General features: G+C 36.1%; 2 protein-coding genes and 1 long non-coding RNA gene across 3 annotated transcripts; 1 reads left to right on the top strand and 2 right to left on the bottom strand.

Moving 5' to 3' along the window:
* The first annotated feature begins 2,517 nt into the window (after positions 1 to 2,517).
* Positions 2,518 to 6,393, top strand: LOC120635293. The gene is made up of 2 exons (XR_005659275.1): positions 2,518 to 2,657; positions 6,303 to 6,393. It is a non-coding gene; the product is annotated as an uncharacterized LOC120635293 (long non-coding RNA).
* Positions 6,394 to 15,929: 9,536 nt separating this feature from the next.
* Positions 15,930 to 16,565, bottom strand: LOC120635046. Its single transcript, XM_039905950.1, has one exon. The coding sequence runs from the start codon at positions 16,563 to 16,565 to the stop codon at positions 15,930 to 15,932; it is 636 nt and encodes a 211-aa protein (XP_039761884.1).
* LOC120635045 (jerky protein homolog-like) lies at positions 16,316 to 18,282 on the bottom strand. Its single transcript, XM_039905949.1, has 3 exons — positions 18,002 to 18,282; positions 17,374 to 17,929; positions 16,316 to 17,266 (listed from the first exon to the last, which is right to left on the bottom strand). The coding sequence occupies exons 1-3, from the start codon at positions 18,272 to 18,274 to the stop codon at positions 16,890 to 16,892; spliced, it is 1,206 nt and encodes a 401-aa protein (XP_039761883.1). The 5' UTR covers positions 18,275 to 18,282; the 3' UTR covers positions 16,316 to 16,889.
* Between the last annotated feature and the right edge of the window lie 259 nt (positions 18,283 to 18,541).

Below are 18,541 nucleotides of genomic sequence, written 5' to 3'. Positions count from 1 at the left end.
TTTGCCGTCAGATCCTAATGACACGACATTAGTTGTTGTTGCTAAACATCACAGATCCTTATGGTACCATGATTTAGTGTTACTCGTGAACTTAAGCACAAGTAATATTGCACCAAAGTCAACTATGAAAAAAGTTAGGCGCACTTTGCCCCATCACTTTAGCTAATAAGTACATTGGCTACAATTTTAAAATTTAAAGATAAGTTTTCAGAAGAAAGTGGTTTGAATGTAAACAGTAAAAGATTAAAATCATGCGCAAAGACGTAGAGGAATGTGTGTTAAAGTGGTTAAAACATCTTTAACGCCGATGAAACTGGACTATTCTATAAATGTTTATCTGACAAAACCTTATCATTCAAAAGCGATAGATGTAATGGTGGGAAAAACAGTAAACTTCGCTTAACAGTACTGCTGGGAACAAATTGTACTGGGACTTACAAACTAAAGCCACTCATCATCGGAAAATATCAAAAACCGCGATGTTTTAAGAATGTCAGCCAACAGATTACACGTCCAACCATAAGGCTTGGATGACCAGTGAAGTCTGGATAAAGAGATGAAGAAAAAAAACAAGAAAATTCTAATGTTCATCGATAATTGTACTGCACGCAGAGAAATTCCTAACCTGAAAAATATAAAAATAAAGTATTTACCTCCAAATACCACTTCAAAACTACAACCACTGGATCAGGGCATCATCCAAAGCTTCAAAATGCATTATAGGAAGGAAGTTGTCAGACGATTTCTTGCTGATGTTAAACGTCAAACACCAACTACAATAATTGACGTTTTACAAGCCATGTGGATGATCGCCAAAGCTTGGAATTTAGTCACTGAAAAGACCATTGCAAACTACTTCAAGTAAAGTGGGTTTAAAGTAACATGCGAAGATGAGTAGGACAATTTACCAGTCACAGAACTTGCTAGGACCTGGCAAAGAGTTCAAGAAGAATTACACCTTCAAGAGACTGACTTCGAAGACTTTGTTACCTTTGATAATGATTTTGCCATCTGTGGAGAACTAACTGATGCTGACATCGTCACATCTGTGTTGCCAGTTACTAATGCAGAAGCGGATGAAAACGAGAAAGAAGAGGGTGAAATTGCATAACTTCGCAATAAAAGATGCTTATAATGCTTTGAATACAATAAAATCTGTGTTTCTCAAAAAGGGAGGTTTGAGTGACGATGTAGTGAAATCCATCACGAAATTAGATTGCTCTTTGGATGTCATAACTCATACCGGTGGTAAACAGACAACTATCAATGACTTTTTTTCTAATAAATGAACAAAATTGAGATTAAGCTACTATATAACCACATTGTTAATTGTTTTTGATTATTAATGTAAGAAAAAAAAAATTATATGTTAATAAAACTATTCTTTTACCTCTTTATAACGAATTTTAGACCAATCTAACCTCAACATAACAAACCTCAGTTCAACGAATTACTTGATATTACGAATATTTTCTTCTTCCCCTCCGATTTATATCGAGGTTGCACTATGCTATTTTCATGTTACCAGTATTTTGCCCTATTATTTAATAGATTTTGATTGTATAAAGGCAGATTTGATAACTCTTGATCTAGAAAGAATTAACCAAATAGGTATCTAGTGTTTTCCAGATTGATCCAAAATAGCAAATAAAGTAACTTCATCATTTTACTATCACCAGATAAACCAAACACAATGTTTCAAGCTAGACTCTCGATGCAGTGTTTTCACAGCAGAAAGTTATGCTTTATACAGGGCATAATTCCATGTAAGAAACATTATGAGCACCAACTATTGTAATTATATCTGATAGCAGTTTGCTTGCATTGCAATGTAATGCATCAAACTTTATATTAAATTATATTTAAAAAGTTTCATTAGAATTAAGAGAAAGACGCAAATGTATAATGTTTAAATAGGTTCCTAAACATTGTGGCATCTCTGGTAATGAAATTGTGGCTCAAGCAATAAGGGGAATATTTAATGAGGACCACTCAACTATCCTAAAAGTTCCTTTAGTAATCTCTACAACGAATTGATAACAGGAAACCTCAAAACAGCGTGGCTTGAGTAGGTACTGGAAGTTTATAAGATAAAGGCAAGTGGTACACAACTATACAGACTACCCCGCCGTTAAGACCTTGGTATCACACATGACACAACAAAAACGATTCAGATAGTAGGAACTTCATTTCTACAAAAACACGAAAAATACGATTTGGTCACAACAAAACACCAGTTCATTCCATAAGACTAAAAATTTCAATTGGTAATAAATGTCATCATTGTGTCCAAGAGACAACGACTTTGAACTCTTTGTCATGAAGTGTCAAAAATTTAACATAGAAGTTTCTAACTCCTATGTTAAATTTTATTACCCTTATCCTCTCATTAAATTATTTATCTCTATAATAGGGAAATTGTAATAATTATTAATTGTGTAATTTTAAGTTAGGCTATAAGGAGTCCAGGTCCGTTAAAGAAATAAAAAAAATTAAACGTACCGACCGTGCTCCTTGGAGTAATATTGTTCTGTGCGATCGTGTCTATGACTCTTTGGCAAAAGTTTTTTCAATTTTCCTATCGTACCTAACTTGAAACTATCAAGATCAACTACCACCACGGATTGAGATGTCTCGAATCTCAGCATTTGCCACTGGTATGTCTAAAAGTTGTTATTTTTTTTTCAATCTTTTGTTTAGTAACTTATTATGAGACCTTTCTATCAAATAGGTTATAGGACTGTGGCCTATTAAAAGACCGTTTTTTTGGAAAGTCATAGTTACATTTTATAGAATAAAGTTAGATTGGTTATCCTAAAAAGCTTTCAACACTAACCTTTATTGTTTGTATTACCTATGAGACTTAGTTATCAACCCGTTGTTATTTTTAGTTCTTGGTAGACTTAACGTTATGAATAAAAGTTCATATGCTAATGCTTTCTGAGTCCATGGTCGTGGGTTCGATTCCCACAACTGGAAAATGTTTGTGGGATGAACATGAATTATTTTCAGTGTCCAGGTGTTTAAAAAATATTAATCAGACATTTAAGTACCCATTAAGGCTACGCTAACTTTGGGGCTAGATGGCGATGTGTGTATTGTCACAGTATATTTATTTATTATTTATTTATACATACAGTTACCAACCAATTTTCTTCTCCATTCAACAATCTTTTCATGGTTTTTAGTGTATGGAATTTACTAAAGTAGTAGTAGAACTTCTAGTGGCACAGCTTGTCTAGGAAAGTACTACCACAATCCTTATTTTAGAGCACCCACTCAATATTCAATCCTACGCCTAAATCAATGCAATATTAATGCAGGGAAGACTGCTTTAAGCTACTACTTAAAGTTTACAATGTTAGTGGTACAGTTAAATAATTGTATTAGTTAAGTAAAATGAGGTTTGTTTCTAGCAAAGAACATAAAAATATCTACAATATGTGATACTTAATGCCATAATAAAAAGTTAGGATTTCTTAATGCTCCTCACCATGTTATATTCAATATATAAAGTAAGGAAATAAAAGCACTCATAAATAATATGAAATGTTTTGAGAATAAGTTATTATTATATTAAATTAAGTACACTTTTAATTAAAGATCGTAATCATAAATATTATTGTAATTTATACATATAATGAAGCAAAATGTGGTCATTTTTTTTTTGTTTGAAAAACTTATTGTTTTCGATAGCCCTGTTCTTAAGGAAGATTATTGACTAATTAGCCTCATACTGCTACCCTTAGTAGTTGAGCATTGGGCAGGTAAGGTGATGCAGTAGGTTTGTAGGTTGAAAGTTTGTATGTGGTAAAATTTACTTCTGCTAGTATTAAATAAATGTAATTAAAATTATTATCATTACAGAGGTTTACATGTTGAGTGCGAACTAGTAGTTCAGTGAATAATCTAAATTAAAAGTATAGAAGCGGTATGACAATTTGAAAATTTTATGAATAGTAAAATGTTCCCATACAAACTTTACTTTACACCCTATACTACTTTAAAAAACGCTTTTGGAGGCATTTTATTTAAAACTACTGGTTTCAATGTCATAACTTTAAAAACATTTCATAAAAGTTTATTTCAAATAAACTGTACTGTCAAAATTGCCAAAGTTATTATATATTTTCATATGCTGTGTTTACTTTTAAGAAAACATTACACTTAAATAGAATAGTTAAAATTTTAAAATGTTGTAAACCTAATAAATTAAATAAAAGCTATGATGTTAGCCAAAACAAAAAGACAATACACAAGAGATATACACCATATATACTTTGATAGGCATTTAATAAAAAAGTTATTTTAATTTTACAAACAGTTAGGTGATTTCTTACAAAACAGAATAATTCTAAAGATTGTTAAACTTTAAAATGATGTTGGAAAAGAGCAATCTGCTGAGTTTCTTGCCGGCTCTTCTCAGTGGAATCTGCCTTCCAAACCGGTGGTAGAGTCACTACAAACAGACTGACTTGAACTTGACGTTTCAAAAGTGCTTATTAATTAGGCCTACTTGAAATATATGAAATTTGTATTTTGATTACCCAGTTTAGGTGATGTCCTTAGTTTTTTTTATAGCAATAATTGTCTGACCAAGTTTCTAATTATGCAATACTTCGAAGGGCATGCAAGGAACACACCCACCTTAGTGCCACCCTGTGTACATTAACCTGTGATAACACAATCAACTTTACCCTTCAGACCTAAACACAGTAATAGTTAAGTAATTAACACTTAGTTCATCAACAGGGCTTCAGAATCTTGTGTCTTCAATCCTCCATCCCGATTTAACTTGAATCTGTGCTTAACTGAATTTTTCAACCTTAGCCAAAACTGCATGGCACTAACTCTGTCCATGAAGGCTTTGCTGTCATTATAATTTGGTATATGAGTTCTGCTCCTGTATTGAGATTTTGATGCAATCTGTAATAAAACAAAATTAATATTAACAATTATGTCCATCAATCCTCACTGGGCCATCGTGGTGAACTACAAAGTCAATGTCAAAAATATCTTTATTCAAGTAGGCCCATAGGTGGCACTTTTGATGCGTACATAAGAATGACATTAGTGAGATGATGGCGATAATGACATTCGTAAACTTAAAACTAAAGCTACGTGGGTTCCAAACGCGTCCTGGTCTAAGAAGAAGCCCACAACCAACTTAGCCGGGTGTTTTATTTTTTGTTTTTGTTATCACCATCTCACAATGTCATTTTAAATTATTAGAAGAGCAACCTGGTTAGAGCAATAATTTATACCCAAGCTTTTTATCGATTACGTAGCCCTTTATACTATAATAGGACTTTTCTATGAGCTTACGTTTAATACAAACTTTAAACTATTTAAGAGACATCTACGGCCTTAACCCCTTCTTCCTGTAGTGCTTGGGCTTGTAATGTGTTGATGATGATAATGAATATTATAAGTCTAATTTAAACTGTTTTGTTACACATATATCGTCAGATCAAATCAAATCAAAAAATACTCTATTGCTAAAATAAATAAAAGAGAACAAAGGTACAAGTCAAGTAAATTTGTGTAACAAAGGCGGCCTTATTACTTATAGTGATTTCTTTATGAGGAATTGGCTCACATATGAATCCTTATAGCGGTGCGCAAAACTCTAATAATATACATACTTATTAATAATTACAAAAACAGTACACATATAAAATTAAAAAAAAATACTATATGGTAAAATAAATAATACTAAAACTATATATAATAATGTTAACAGTACAGAAAGTAAATGTGGAATATAATAATCATACTTACAGTGTTAAATAATAATTCTTTAGACTAGTCTTAGAAATATTGAGTGATTTAGCTTAACCAATGTCACGTGGAAGATCATTCCACAATTTAACTATTATATCAAATAATTCCAAGCTAAGCTGGAGTAAAGTATGTAGTTACATGTGTAGTTATTTCAATGTAGGTTTATAATAATTTTATACCACCTATTTGTTCTCGCTCCCGTTGTCCTAATCCTAAGGTTGCCTGGCAGAGATCGCTTTTAAGCGATAAGGCCGCCTTTTGAATTCTACTCCAGTTTTTGTGTTTCTCTCTATTCGTCCTTTATTTTCCTAACTGTGTAGTGGTGTACAAATAAAGAGTTTAAATAAATAAAAAAAGACAAACTGTCATCATGAAGAAGTTAAATGGATTATTTTATTTTAGTTAAGTGGATTATTAGATAAGCAAGGAATTATGTGTGTTCATTTAACAAACTTATTTGAGACCAAAATAATTAGTTGATGGATACTTTTTTTTACTTGGTTTACTTTTTGTTGCAGGTGCACCACATTTTGTTATTAGAGAAAAGACTGCTATGGAAAATACTCTACTGACTGTTAGACAAAACGACGTTTTATCTGCGACTTAATAGATATTGGATAAAGAGTGTACAATTGATGACCTCCCTGGCGCAACAGTGAACGCTGTGGTTTTAACAGGGCCTTCCTGGGTTCCTATGCAAACAGTATGAATGTTAAAGAAATTAATACATGTTTTCCCGCTTATTCTGCCCTTTTCTACTTTGTTTATACCAGAAGAGTTTCACTGTACCTATATGATGAATCCAATAAAAATAAGAAATGATTGATTCTTATAATATTTCATGGGCTCTCTTCAAAATTTAAATGTCTTGTTTGGTTCTGCGTCCTATTGTGTGACCTGGTTGTTAAGATTTCGCATATTTTACCAAAACCCATTATTATTAATAATGAGTTTGGCTAAAATATACATTTATTATATTAAATTAAATTTTAAATTTTAATTAACAAAGTCAATCATAATAAGTCAAATATTTCTTAATTCAAATAGGCGCATAGGCGGCACTTTTGATGCGTACATTACATGTAAAATAATATGACATATGAGTGAGTTGATGGCGATAAATAAATTCGTCAACTTAAAACTAAAGCTACGAGGGTTCCAAACGCGCCCTGGTCTAAGAAGCCCCCAACAAACTTAGCCGGTTGTTATTTTTTTTTTATGACCATCTCACATTGTCATTTTGTAAACTATTATTACACACTCATAATGGTCTGCCTAGTGAAAGTTAAGTGAACAACGACGAAAAAAGGCAAATATAGATATGAAAAACTTTCCATTCTGTTAAAAAAAATCCTACAAACACTTACATTTAACGCGTGCATATTTGACACAATATATAATAGAACAGATCTCAGTCAACGTTCAATCGCAAAATGATTTAATCGATTTAGTTTACTCTGAAGTAAATAAAAAAGTAGGAAGCAGAAAAAAAAGTTTTGACGTTAAGTACTTTTTCCTGCTTCCCATGTTTTTGTAGCAATTGACATTGCCACAGTTGTTAATCTGAAATCGTGCGTAACGTTAATATGGTTTTTATATAACGGGTATTTGTAAGTGTATGAAAATAAATAAAAACTTATAAAAGAAAAAGAGATTTTCGTTTGATAAATATGTTTTTGAACATAGAAGAGAGTTGGTGTTGATTCGCACAATTTTTACAAAAAAGCATTTATCTTTGCAAAGATTGACACCAAAGAGTTCACCGGGGTGGGGTATCTATATATATTTTGCACATGACATTATATTATTTTTCACATAATGACAAGGTTGCTGGGATGCAAGCGGAGCCGGATGCTTATCCGGCTCCGCTTTCATCTCTCACAAGATAGAAAAATGAATTTTAAAATGTAAACTGTTTATATTGGAAAAGAGCAACTGCTGAGTTTCTTGCCGGCTTCTTCTCGGTAGAATCTGTCTTCCGAACCGGTGGTAGAGTCACTACAAACAGACAGACTTGACGTTTCAAAAGTGATTATATTATTAGGTGCTTATATTAGGCCTACTTAAATAAATGAATTTTGAATTTTTGAATTTTTTGGCATGTTTTTGGCTTTAATATATGAAAAAGCCAAAACGATATTATTACGGTTTTTTTTGTAAGTAAATAAATGATGCCGTTTTCTCGAACATAATTATCTCGGGCATTAAATGACACATGGCTGCTTGATAAATCCTCATTAATCTGTGGTCGAAGTAATAGATAATGGCTACACTATGGATTTCCATCCTCCATTTTTTATATTTCCGCATCCTTATCTGCCCGCATCACGCCGCCAATTAGTTGCACACCTATATCCGCGGCAAACGCACGTCAATCTTCCGCTCAATAAAACCACATGGTCGGCCGGCCAAAGAACCTTATACTGGACGATTAATAGTATTTAAACCTACATCAGTGCTTTAGTGTTTAGTGATAACCTGTGAAGCCTTGTGAAGTGACGAGAAATCAAGAGAACTGCATTACGACGAACTGTAAGTCCACGTGCAAATACTTTTCTGTCCAACCCTAGTTATTCCTTGTTCTATATCCTTTAAAGCCATAGTTTAATATTAAAAAGGGGAAAAGAATCCAGCAAAACCTAAAATATACAGTCCACTAAATTTACAAAGAAAATAAATACCATTTTATGGTGATGATTCCCCGAAAGTAAAAATGGCGTCACCATAAAATTTGGTCACTTCGAGCCGATTTCATAAAAAATATTTGATCACTTCCATCGAATTTCATAAATTTTAGTCATTCGATCCGAAGATCGGCCGATTCGATTTAAATTCATAATTTTAGGATTTAAATTATCGTTAATCATTACATTCTATGACTTTAAAGTTCGGAATTATTATTAGTCTATGCAACTTAAAGTACGCCATATTGTAGGTATTCACTAGTTCAGTTTGTAAGTTTAATACCGCTAAGATATTGTCTACATAATAGATTTAACGTTTTGTTTACTAAGTAAAGAAGTACTAAGTATTTTATAATTATATATCTCTTTTCCGCACCGCTTGCTTAGTATTTCTATATAGTTTTACCCCGCTACTTAGTATTAAAAACGGATGAATCGTAGGTAAAGATATCTATTTCAAACGCATCATACCTACCAAACAATGCGCTCGGCCGCAGTCGTTTTTGTCGCTCGCTGCATTCAAGGTCACGCATGACCGCTAACTTGTTAATTGTTATACCTAGTTCTTTGCCCGGTTTAGTTTTTAAAATAGCATTATAACACTTGTATTTAACCGCTCGCGTCTATAAAGGGGTTGTGTGTTCATTATTATAAGACTGCAACTACTTTATATATTTTACGCATTTCTTGACGCATTTGCAAACACATATACACCTTTTTATTATATTTTTATTTTTATAATTCGGTTTACTCCTTCAGAATGAATAAACCAGAGTCGGTTTCTTCACCAAGTCCATATAGCAAGGAAGAATGTAAGTTACGGTTGTTGGAAGGCAAACGGGACGTTATATTTGCTCGTATGCAAAGAATGTTTGACACCGCTATTCAAGTCGAATCGGACAGCAGTAAGCTGCCTTCTTTATTGTCTCAGGCTTCAAACATAGACACTTTACGCAAAGAGTTTGAGTTAAATTTAGATTTATTCAATGAGGCGCAGTTAATGTTGAATCCAAAGGCTATGATTAATTACCAATCGTGGACTTCATTTGAAGAAATGTTTTGCTATGTCAAACAAATAATGGAGCGTCACTCTAATGTTGATAATACGAGTTCAGAGAATGACAGCGCACGTCCTATCTCTAGTTTTCCTAAATTAAAATCCCATCTTCCGCCTATAGACTTAATGGAGTTTGACGGTCAGTTAACTAAATTTCCTTTGTTCTACCAGCAGTTTAAAAACATGATACATGATAATCCTAACTTAACCAATAATGAAAAGGTATTTTATTTAGTTGGTAGGTTAAAAGGGAAAGCCGCATCTGTATGTGCAGGATTGCCAGCCACCGCAGAAAATTATCCTATTATTTGGGAGGCGTTAATACAAAAATACGACGATCCGCGTTCGTTAGCCTGCGCTTATTTAAACCAATTATTGCAATTTAAACCGCTTGCTAGTACTAATGCTAATTCATTAGATAGCTTTATAAATACATTTAATTCTTCAGTAGAAGCTCTCAAACAATTAAAAATCGATCTTACTGATTTTATATTCTTTCACTTAGCCACGCTTAAATTAGATGCTGATACAGTTAAAATGTTTGAGATAATAAATCGCAAAAAACAAATTCCTACCTATAGGAGTCTTATAGAATTTGTGAAGGAACAGAATAAAGTAATGTCGCGCTCTCTTAATAAAGGATTAGAATTACCTCAAAATAGATATAAGGGGAATTCGATTCCGAAGCCTTCTACCAAAAGTTTTGTAAGTACAGAAACTGTAAATACTTTAAATAGTGCAGCTTGCAGTTTGTGTAAAATTGGTCAACACACACATCTTTATTCTTGCCCTGCATTTATGAAGTTGTCTCCGCATGAGCGGCATTTACATGTAAAAAATAATAACTTTTGTAACCGATGTTTATCGACTCATCATAAAACTTTAAACTGCTCTTCTCAGCGAAACTGTAAAAGGTGCTCATCGGCATCACATCATACTGAATTGCATTTTGAACGCAACAATTACAACGCTAAAGATTTATTACCTAAAACGTCCAAATCTAACATAGGTAAACCGCCCTCATCTCCTAACGCAATTAATTCGCCTCGCGTGTCATCAGTTATTACTGAGGCACCTTCGACAAGCTCCTCTAGTGAAAATACACTAAATAAAAATAATTTTATATCTCAGACCACAAATACCACTTTGGTATGTAACGTATCATATGATTGTTTAGAACGCGTCACAACAACCACTTTGTTAGGTACTGCGAAAATAAGAGTGTATGACAAAAATAATTGTGCACATCTTATAAGATGCCTAGTGGATCCCGCATCGCAAAGAGATTACGTTTCAATTAGTTGCTGTGAAAAATATTCGCTACCTATTAGCTTTCAGAGTCGTTTTTCTGAAGTTCAAGGCATCGGCGGAGTATCGCAAAAAATAATTGGTGTTTCAGAATTTACGTTTAAATCTCGTTTTAATGATGCGAATGAATACTCAATACGCCCTCTTGTAGTTGAGCGAATCACTTCTCAACTGCCTGACTCTCATGTAGACATCACAGCCATTGATGGTCTTATTAAAAATTTACCTCTGGCTGATGATGATTTTGCAGAACCTGGTCCAATTGATATATTACTAGGGGTAAATGTGTATCGCAAAATAGCAATGGCTGATAAAATAAATGGTTATGAAAATATGCCTTCCGCATTTGAAACCTCTTTGGGTTATATAATTATGGGCGATGCACCTATTTTATCTAAACCTAATAATTCCCGCGCTTTGTGTTTTTTCACGAGTGAACCTTTAGATAAAATGTTAGAGAGATTTTGGACAATAGAAGAGCCTCCTTCCCGCAAATTCTTAAGTCCTGATGAACAAAGGTGTGAGGACATATATACGGCTTCCACTGTACGCCAACAGGACGGAGCATATTCGGTAGATCTTCCCTTTAAAGAAGATCCTAATTTATTAGGTGATTCGTATTTTACCGCAAAGAAGCGTTTTCTCAATCTGGAAAAACGATTCATTAGAGATCCCGAACTTCATATTAGATATAATGAAGTTATTAAGGATTACCTTGATAAGGGTATCCTCAAACGCTTACCACCTGATGAACCTGCTTCACCAGGTTATATCTTAGCGCATCATCCAGTGATACGCGAAAACAAGAGTACCAAGGTACGAATCGTACTAGATGGTTCTTGTCCCACTGATTATTCTCTTCTTAAAATAGAAGAACCCTCCGCAAATAGGAAATTATCTTTAAATGATATTTTGTATACTGGTTGCAATTTGCAAGCAGACATATTTAACATTCTTTTGAATGTCCGCATTTTCCGCATCGCATTTTTTGCTGACGTCCGACAAATGTATTTGTCTATATATGTCAATTCTCCGCACCGCAAATATCAACGCATTATTTATCGATCTTCACCAAAGGACCCACTTGAAATGTATGAATTTACTCGAGTGACCTTTGGTCTCCGCTCATCGCCCTTTTTGGCATTACGCACACTGCGCCAGCTGGCTAGTGACGAGCGCCAGCAATGGCCTCTCGCTGCATCAGTGGTTGAGAGAGACGTCTACATGGACGACCTAGCTTCTTCCGCCTCATCTCTAGATGAAGCGGTAAAGATAGCTCAAGAGTTGATACAACTGTTTAAGGCTGGTGGATTTGACTTAGTGAAATGGACCAGCAATTCGACTGAATTGCTCGGACACATTCCTTCATTTCACCGCCAATCTGAGTCGATCTCTCTTGACACTGATGACTCTTTTAAGATTCTTGGTCTTCATTGGCTTCCCGCATCTGATGAATTTATTTTTAGAGTTTCGCAACCGCAAAGTGATTGTACCAAAAGAGCTATACTTTCAGCTACCGCGCGTCTTTATGACGTTCTAGGTCTTGTTGGTCCAGTCATTTTATTCGCTAAATTACTCATAAAGGAGTTATGGCTTCTAAAAATAGGATGGGACGAGTGTCCCCTCAACACATATGTGAAAGATGGCAAAATTATATAATTGAATTGCCTATTATTCAGAATCTTAAGTATCCTCGTCATGTTGGAATAGAAGACACTTCTGAAATTTATCTTCTCGCATTCTCTGACGCTAGTGAGCAAGCATTTGGCTCTGTTTTATACTTATACGTTAAAAACAGAAATCAAAGGCCTATAATTACACTTATTTGCTCTAAATCCCGCGTAGCACCGGTAAAACCAACGGTCACGCTAGCTAGGTTAGAGTTAAATGGAATAGTATTGCTTGCTCGACTTGTAAATTCAGTATATAATATATTGTCAACCCGCATAAAAATAAAGGAAGTACTCGCGTTTTCTGATTCAGAAGTCGCCCTTTGTTGGGCACTCTCTTCGCCACACAGGTTTAATACATATGTGGCTAACCGCATCTCTCAAATTCATACGCTATTGACATCAATTAAGGTGAACTTTTATCACATACCTGGTGTTCAAAACCCCGCGGACTGTGTGTCTCGTGGCCTTATGCCCACACAGTTTTCAAAACACGACCTTTGGTTTAAGGGTCCCCCATGGTTGTCTTTATCTTCAGAAGAGTGGCCCATAATAAAGTTTTCCTCTCATCAGGTTTCTTCATTACCTGAGGAGAAAACTACAACGCACTTAATAATATCGCACGATGAATATACAATTATAAAGCTTGGATCTAAATGTTCTTCTTGGACTAAATTTCTTCACGCCACGATTTATGTACTCAGATTCATGAAAAAACTTCCGCGCAGAGATATTATTACAGCTGAAGATATCAATGCAGCTGAATTACTGATAATTCGCACAGTACAACGCTCAGTCTTTCAGACTGATATTGACAACATTAAAAATAATAAACCATGTTCGTCAAAATTACGAAAATTATTTCCTTTTGTTTCTGAGGACGTTCTTCGGGTGGGTGGACGTCTTGCTTACTCGTCGTTAGATTACTCGCATAAACACCCAATTTTATTACCCAAGAAGGGACACATAATAGATCTGTTAATTGATCACTATCATCGTAATCATTTACACGCTGGCCCTCAATTGCTTCTGTCTATATTGAGACAAAAATATTGGATATTATCCGCTCGTTGTGTGGTACGTCAACGCATACATAAGTGCAATGCATGTTTTAGGCATAATCCTAAGCCTACATTTCCACTTATGTCTGACCTTCCTAAGTGTAGGATAGAGAAAAGTAAGGCATTCCTACACACAGGTGTAGATTACGCTGGACCTCTCTATATCACATTGACTAGGAAACGCGGCATACGTAGTCAGAAGGCATATATATGCCTATTTGTTTGTTTGGTTACAAAGGCGGTTCATATAGAGCTAGCCTCTGATCTGAGTTCCTCCGCCTTCTTAAATTGTTTTAAAAGATTCCAGGCCAGGAGAGGAAATTGCGAAGTCCTGTATTCAGACCAAGGGACCAATTTCGTTTCATCCAAGGCTTATTTGAATGAGTTACATACCTTTTTAAAGTCAGAAGATTATTATAAGAACTTTAGTTCCGAATTAGCTAAATATCGTATAGATTGGAAACTTAATGCACCAACTGCAAGCCATTTTGGAGGAGTCTGGGAGAGTAATATTAAAAGTGTTAAAACTCTACTTTTTCGCGTAATCGGCAAACAAATTCTGACATACGAGGAAATGCTTACTGTACTTAATGAAATTGAGGCTGTACTTAACAGTCGACCTCTGTATGTTTTAAGTTCAGATCCCTCTGAACCCTCCGCGCTAACGCCTTCGCATTTTCTTTCAACCGTACCTTTGGAATTCATTCCAGCTCCAGACGTAACTGGAGAACGCGCTGGTCTTTTGTCTAGATTTTCTTCATTGGATTCTCTGGTTCAGTCATTCTGGAAGAGATTCAGGATGGAATATCTGCACAATTTGCAAGTGCGTCAAAAGTGGAACACTCCCACGAATCCGCTTATAATAGGGACTGTTGTGATAGTTATTGTACAAAACGCGCCGCCCTTACAGTGGCCACTTGGGGTCATTACTAAGGTGCTACCTGGCAAAGATGGAGTTGTCCGCGTAGTTCAAATAAAAACTAAGAACGGGACTTATATCCGGCCTATCGTTAAGTTATGTCCGCTGCCAACTCAATAATTTTTATCACTAGTTCTCATTTAATCTTATTATGTTTTAGTTAATTTATTTTATTTTTCTTTATGCATTACTCTTGTATAGTATACTTACAATATTAGGTCGTATTATAAGTTGCAATTATGTTTATATCCGTTTTATGAAGGGTTCCTTCATGTCCGGGAGGATGCTTGATAAATCCTCATTAATCTGTGGTCGAAGTAATAGATAATGGCTACACTATGGATTTCCATCCTCCATTTTTTATATTTCCGCATCCTTATCTGCCCGCATCACGCCGCCAATTAGTTGCACACCTATATCCGCGGCAAACGCACGTCAATCTTCCGCTCAATAAAACCACATGGTCGGCCGGCCAAAGAACCTTATACTGGACGATTAATAGTATTTAAACCTACATCAGTGCTTTAGTGTTTAGTGATAACCTGTGAAGCCTTGTGAAGTGACGAGAAATCAAGAGAACTGCATTACGACGAACTGTAAGTCCACGTGCAAATACTTTTCTGTCCAACCCTAGTTATTCCTTGTTCTATATCCTTTAAAGCCATAGTTTAATATTAAAAAGGGGAAAAGAATCCAGCAAAACCTAAAATATACAGTCCACTAAATTTACAAAGAAAATAAATACCATTTTATGGTGATGATTCCCCGAAAGTAAAAATGGCGTCACCATGGCTATCGTGGTTTTATCGCACAGTCGTAGTATTAGATTTTCTTTCGTGGCACATGTTTTTCGTTTAGTATGTTTCAAAACGTCTAAAAAAGGCTGGTATTTATCCACCCACTTCCAGAAGGGGGGCTCCTCCTTCAAGAAAGTGCTCTCTATAGTGCACCCTGGGAAACATACAGAAGGGGTGGAACAGTGTTTCCATTTGCAAAAATTATCCCTCCAAATGTAACTAAATCGCCTCGCTCTGCTGAAACAATCTGCCCAACTAGCTTCTGAGTGTTATCTGCCCGAACCTTTGGTGTGTACAGCACGGTCGTGATGCCAGATTCGACAAAATTATAAATTTTATCGGGCGTAAATTTTTAACGAAGGTTAACAGTCTCAAGATTTTGGAAAAATACATCCACTTTCATTTTATTGATGCCAACTGATCTTGCGATATAGGCCAGTGGGGTTCCTGCAATCGTTGGCCGCCATCACTGATTGCTCCGGCCGTTTCCCGACGTCGGGTTTAAATTGCAGGGCTGTACACATTTGGCCGCAGTAGACCCAAACTTGTGGTGGTACCAACAGCTTGCTTCTTGAATATGATCGGTTCTTTCTGCTTTCATAAGATCGACTGCGTTCCCTGGACTTCGACCTTTGGGTATCACGTGCTACTAGTTGACTGACCTGCTTAGTTCGGCGACTTGTTGAGCTAACATCTCTATCGCTGACAATGACGTCACACCAGCTACCTGTTCCGGTGGGGTAGCAATGTCGTGAATGCGTTCGGCGAAGTCAGCAAGGGTATCCAAGGTCGAGGTGTGCTGGGATGCGACTATAGACTGCATATCCGCGGGCAACCGGCTGGTCCAAATGGTCTTTAAAAAATCTGCCGGTATATCAGTATATCCTGCCAGGTATTGCAGATGTCGAAAGAATTGCGACGGTTTGCGGCTGCCGATCTGTTCGTGTGTCAGGAGCTGTTTTATTTTATTTTCCTTGGACTCGGACAATCTCTTTATAAGCTCTGTTTTCAACCGTGCATAGTCGGGCGGGCCAGTGATAATATCTTCTACCTCCGCTGCGTACTGCCTGTGCAGCGACGATAGCATCTGGTAGAATTTGGTTTCCTCGTCGGTGATGCCGTACATTTTGAACTGTCCCTCGTCTTGTCGAAACCAAATATTTGGTTTTTCTGCCCAAAAAGGAGGGGCCTTAATCTTTCCACTCACTCGTTCCGCTTTTGGGGTCTCCTGGCGGACTCGCGTGTTAACCTGCGAGCGGGCCGTGTCCTCACTGCTGCTACTCATATTTAATGTTCAAGTGTTCTAATAGGAGTCAACAGTTTAGGGGGCGCGTTAGGTTGGATTAAATTAACACGCACAAAGACTTTCAATCAGAAGTATAATAAATATAAATACAGTAGAACTCGAATTAATGGGGACCGGGACCCATTCGGATAATCAAATATTCGGATAATCGGATTTTTTAAAAAAAAATTGCCATTGGAGAGAATAAAAGCTACGTTTTGATATTGCACTATTTTTTTATTGAATTAAATGAAAGAAACATGAAATTTTCACATGTTTTAAATATAAATAAAATGTACTTATGTACAAGTTTAGAAATAAAAATCATTGTTTTTTAAACATCTCCGTCAATGTAAGCTGTTTTGCGGTCTTCAACCGTTTTCGGGCAGCCAGGTCACGCATTCGCTTGACGGTGAGCAGTTGCAAGTGGTCACACTCGGGCTGACGCTCCATCCACTTCAAAGCAGTCTCGAGGCCGGCAAATGCTTCACTAGCTGATGGTCCAGCGTCTACTTCAACATCAGCAGAAAGTTCTTCTTCCACTTCCACTTCAACATCTTCTCTCACACTTACAACAATTTCATCGTCATTGAGAATTTGAAAACCAGGGTCAGACGTGTCACAAGCCATCCACTCTCCTACATCTTCAGCACTTACTTCTGTACAACCAGGAATTTTTACAATCATTTTTCTTATTTCCTCTAGTGACAACGCATCTTTATCATCATCATCCTCTCCATATTCTTGTTTCTCATTTTCTTTTTTTTGTTCTTCTCAGACGGTAGGCCTTTCAGTTTATTCCACGCACGTCTTAGCGTCACTGCCGTAACCAAACTCCAAGCTTCCGCTACCATGTAACAGCAGTCCTTTAAATTTATTTTGCTATGATTTGCCAAAACCAATTCTTCATCTTCAGCACCTTCGATCAGCAGTTTTCTCAGCAGTTGCCTTCTGTAATGGCGCTTCATTGTTTCAATAACAGACTGGTCCATGGGTTGCAGCAAACTTGTAACATTAGGAGGCAAAAACGTCGTTTTAAACTGCCCATTCTCTCTTTCCAACAGTTCTGCTGTAGGATGAGTGGGTGCGTTATCAACAATTAAAAGCACCTTACTGCCTTCTTTTCCCACCGATTTTTGGTGCTTTTTCACTTCAGGAATAAACACTTCATCATACCATTCGGTAAACAAAGCTGCAGTCATCCAGGCCTTGGATTGACTTTTGTAGAAGAGTGGAAGTTTTTTTACGTTTTTAAATGCTCTTGGATTTCTTGACTTTCCTATCAAAAGAAGTGGCAGTTTATGATTTCCAGTGGAGTTGGCACAGTTAAGCACTGTAACACGTTCTTTACTGACCTTATGTCCCTTTTAGAAGCCAAAGTGGTTTTTGGTAATGCTTTCCAAACAAGGCCAGTTTCATCGGCATTATAAACAAACTCCGGATTCTGATGCAGTTTTAAATTTTTCAATAAAATTTTCAGCAGCTGCAGCTTTCTTCATTGTTTTCCTGGAGGAACTTCCATCTTCATTTTCAAGCACCGAAACAAAGTTTAAAAGTGTTGACTTGCTGTTTTTAATGTCAGAAATTGTTGCTTGTCCAACACCATAAATCTCAGACAACTTCTTACCCGTTACACCTTTATCGAGTTGCTCTATAATTTTCAGTTTGTCCGCTAACGATAGCACAACACGTTTTCTTTTCGAAGCCATGGTATAAAAACAATACAGTATTGTACACGCACAAACAAAAGTAAGCCGTAGCAAGGTCAATAGCACACTGGCTAATCAAAACAAACAATGACAGGTGCGCCGTGACTGCAATGCGCCGGAACTTGTCTTAACTTGCCGTTGTGCCTACACACGCGGGGGAAAGTCAGTGTAGGCACAACGGCAAGTTAAGACAAGTCAAGTCAAACACTGGCTTCGCGGGGGAAGAATAATAGCGCACTTAGACTTTTTTTGGACAATTTTTTGTGA

The sequence above is a fragment of the Pararge aegeria genome, chromosome 26 (assembly GCF_905163445.1).
Source record: "Pararge aegeria chromosome 26, ilParAegt1.1, whole genome shotgun sequence".
Lineage (NCBI taxonomy): Eukaryota > Metazoa > Arthropoda > Insecta > Lepidoptera > Nymphalidae > Pararge > Pararge aegeria.
This window is presented reverse-complemented; position numbering and strand designations above follow the sequence as displayed.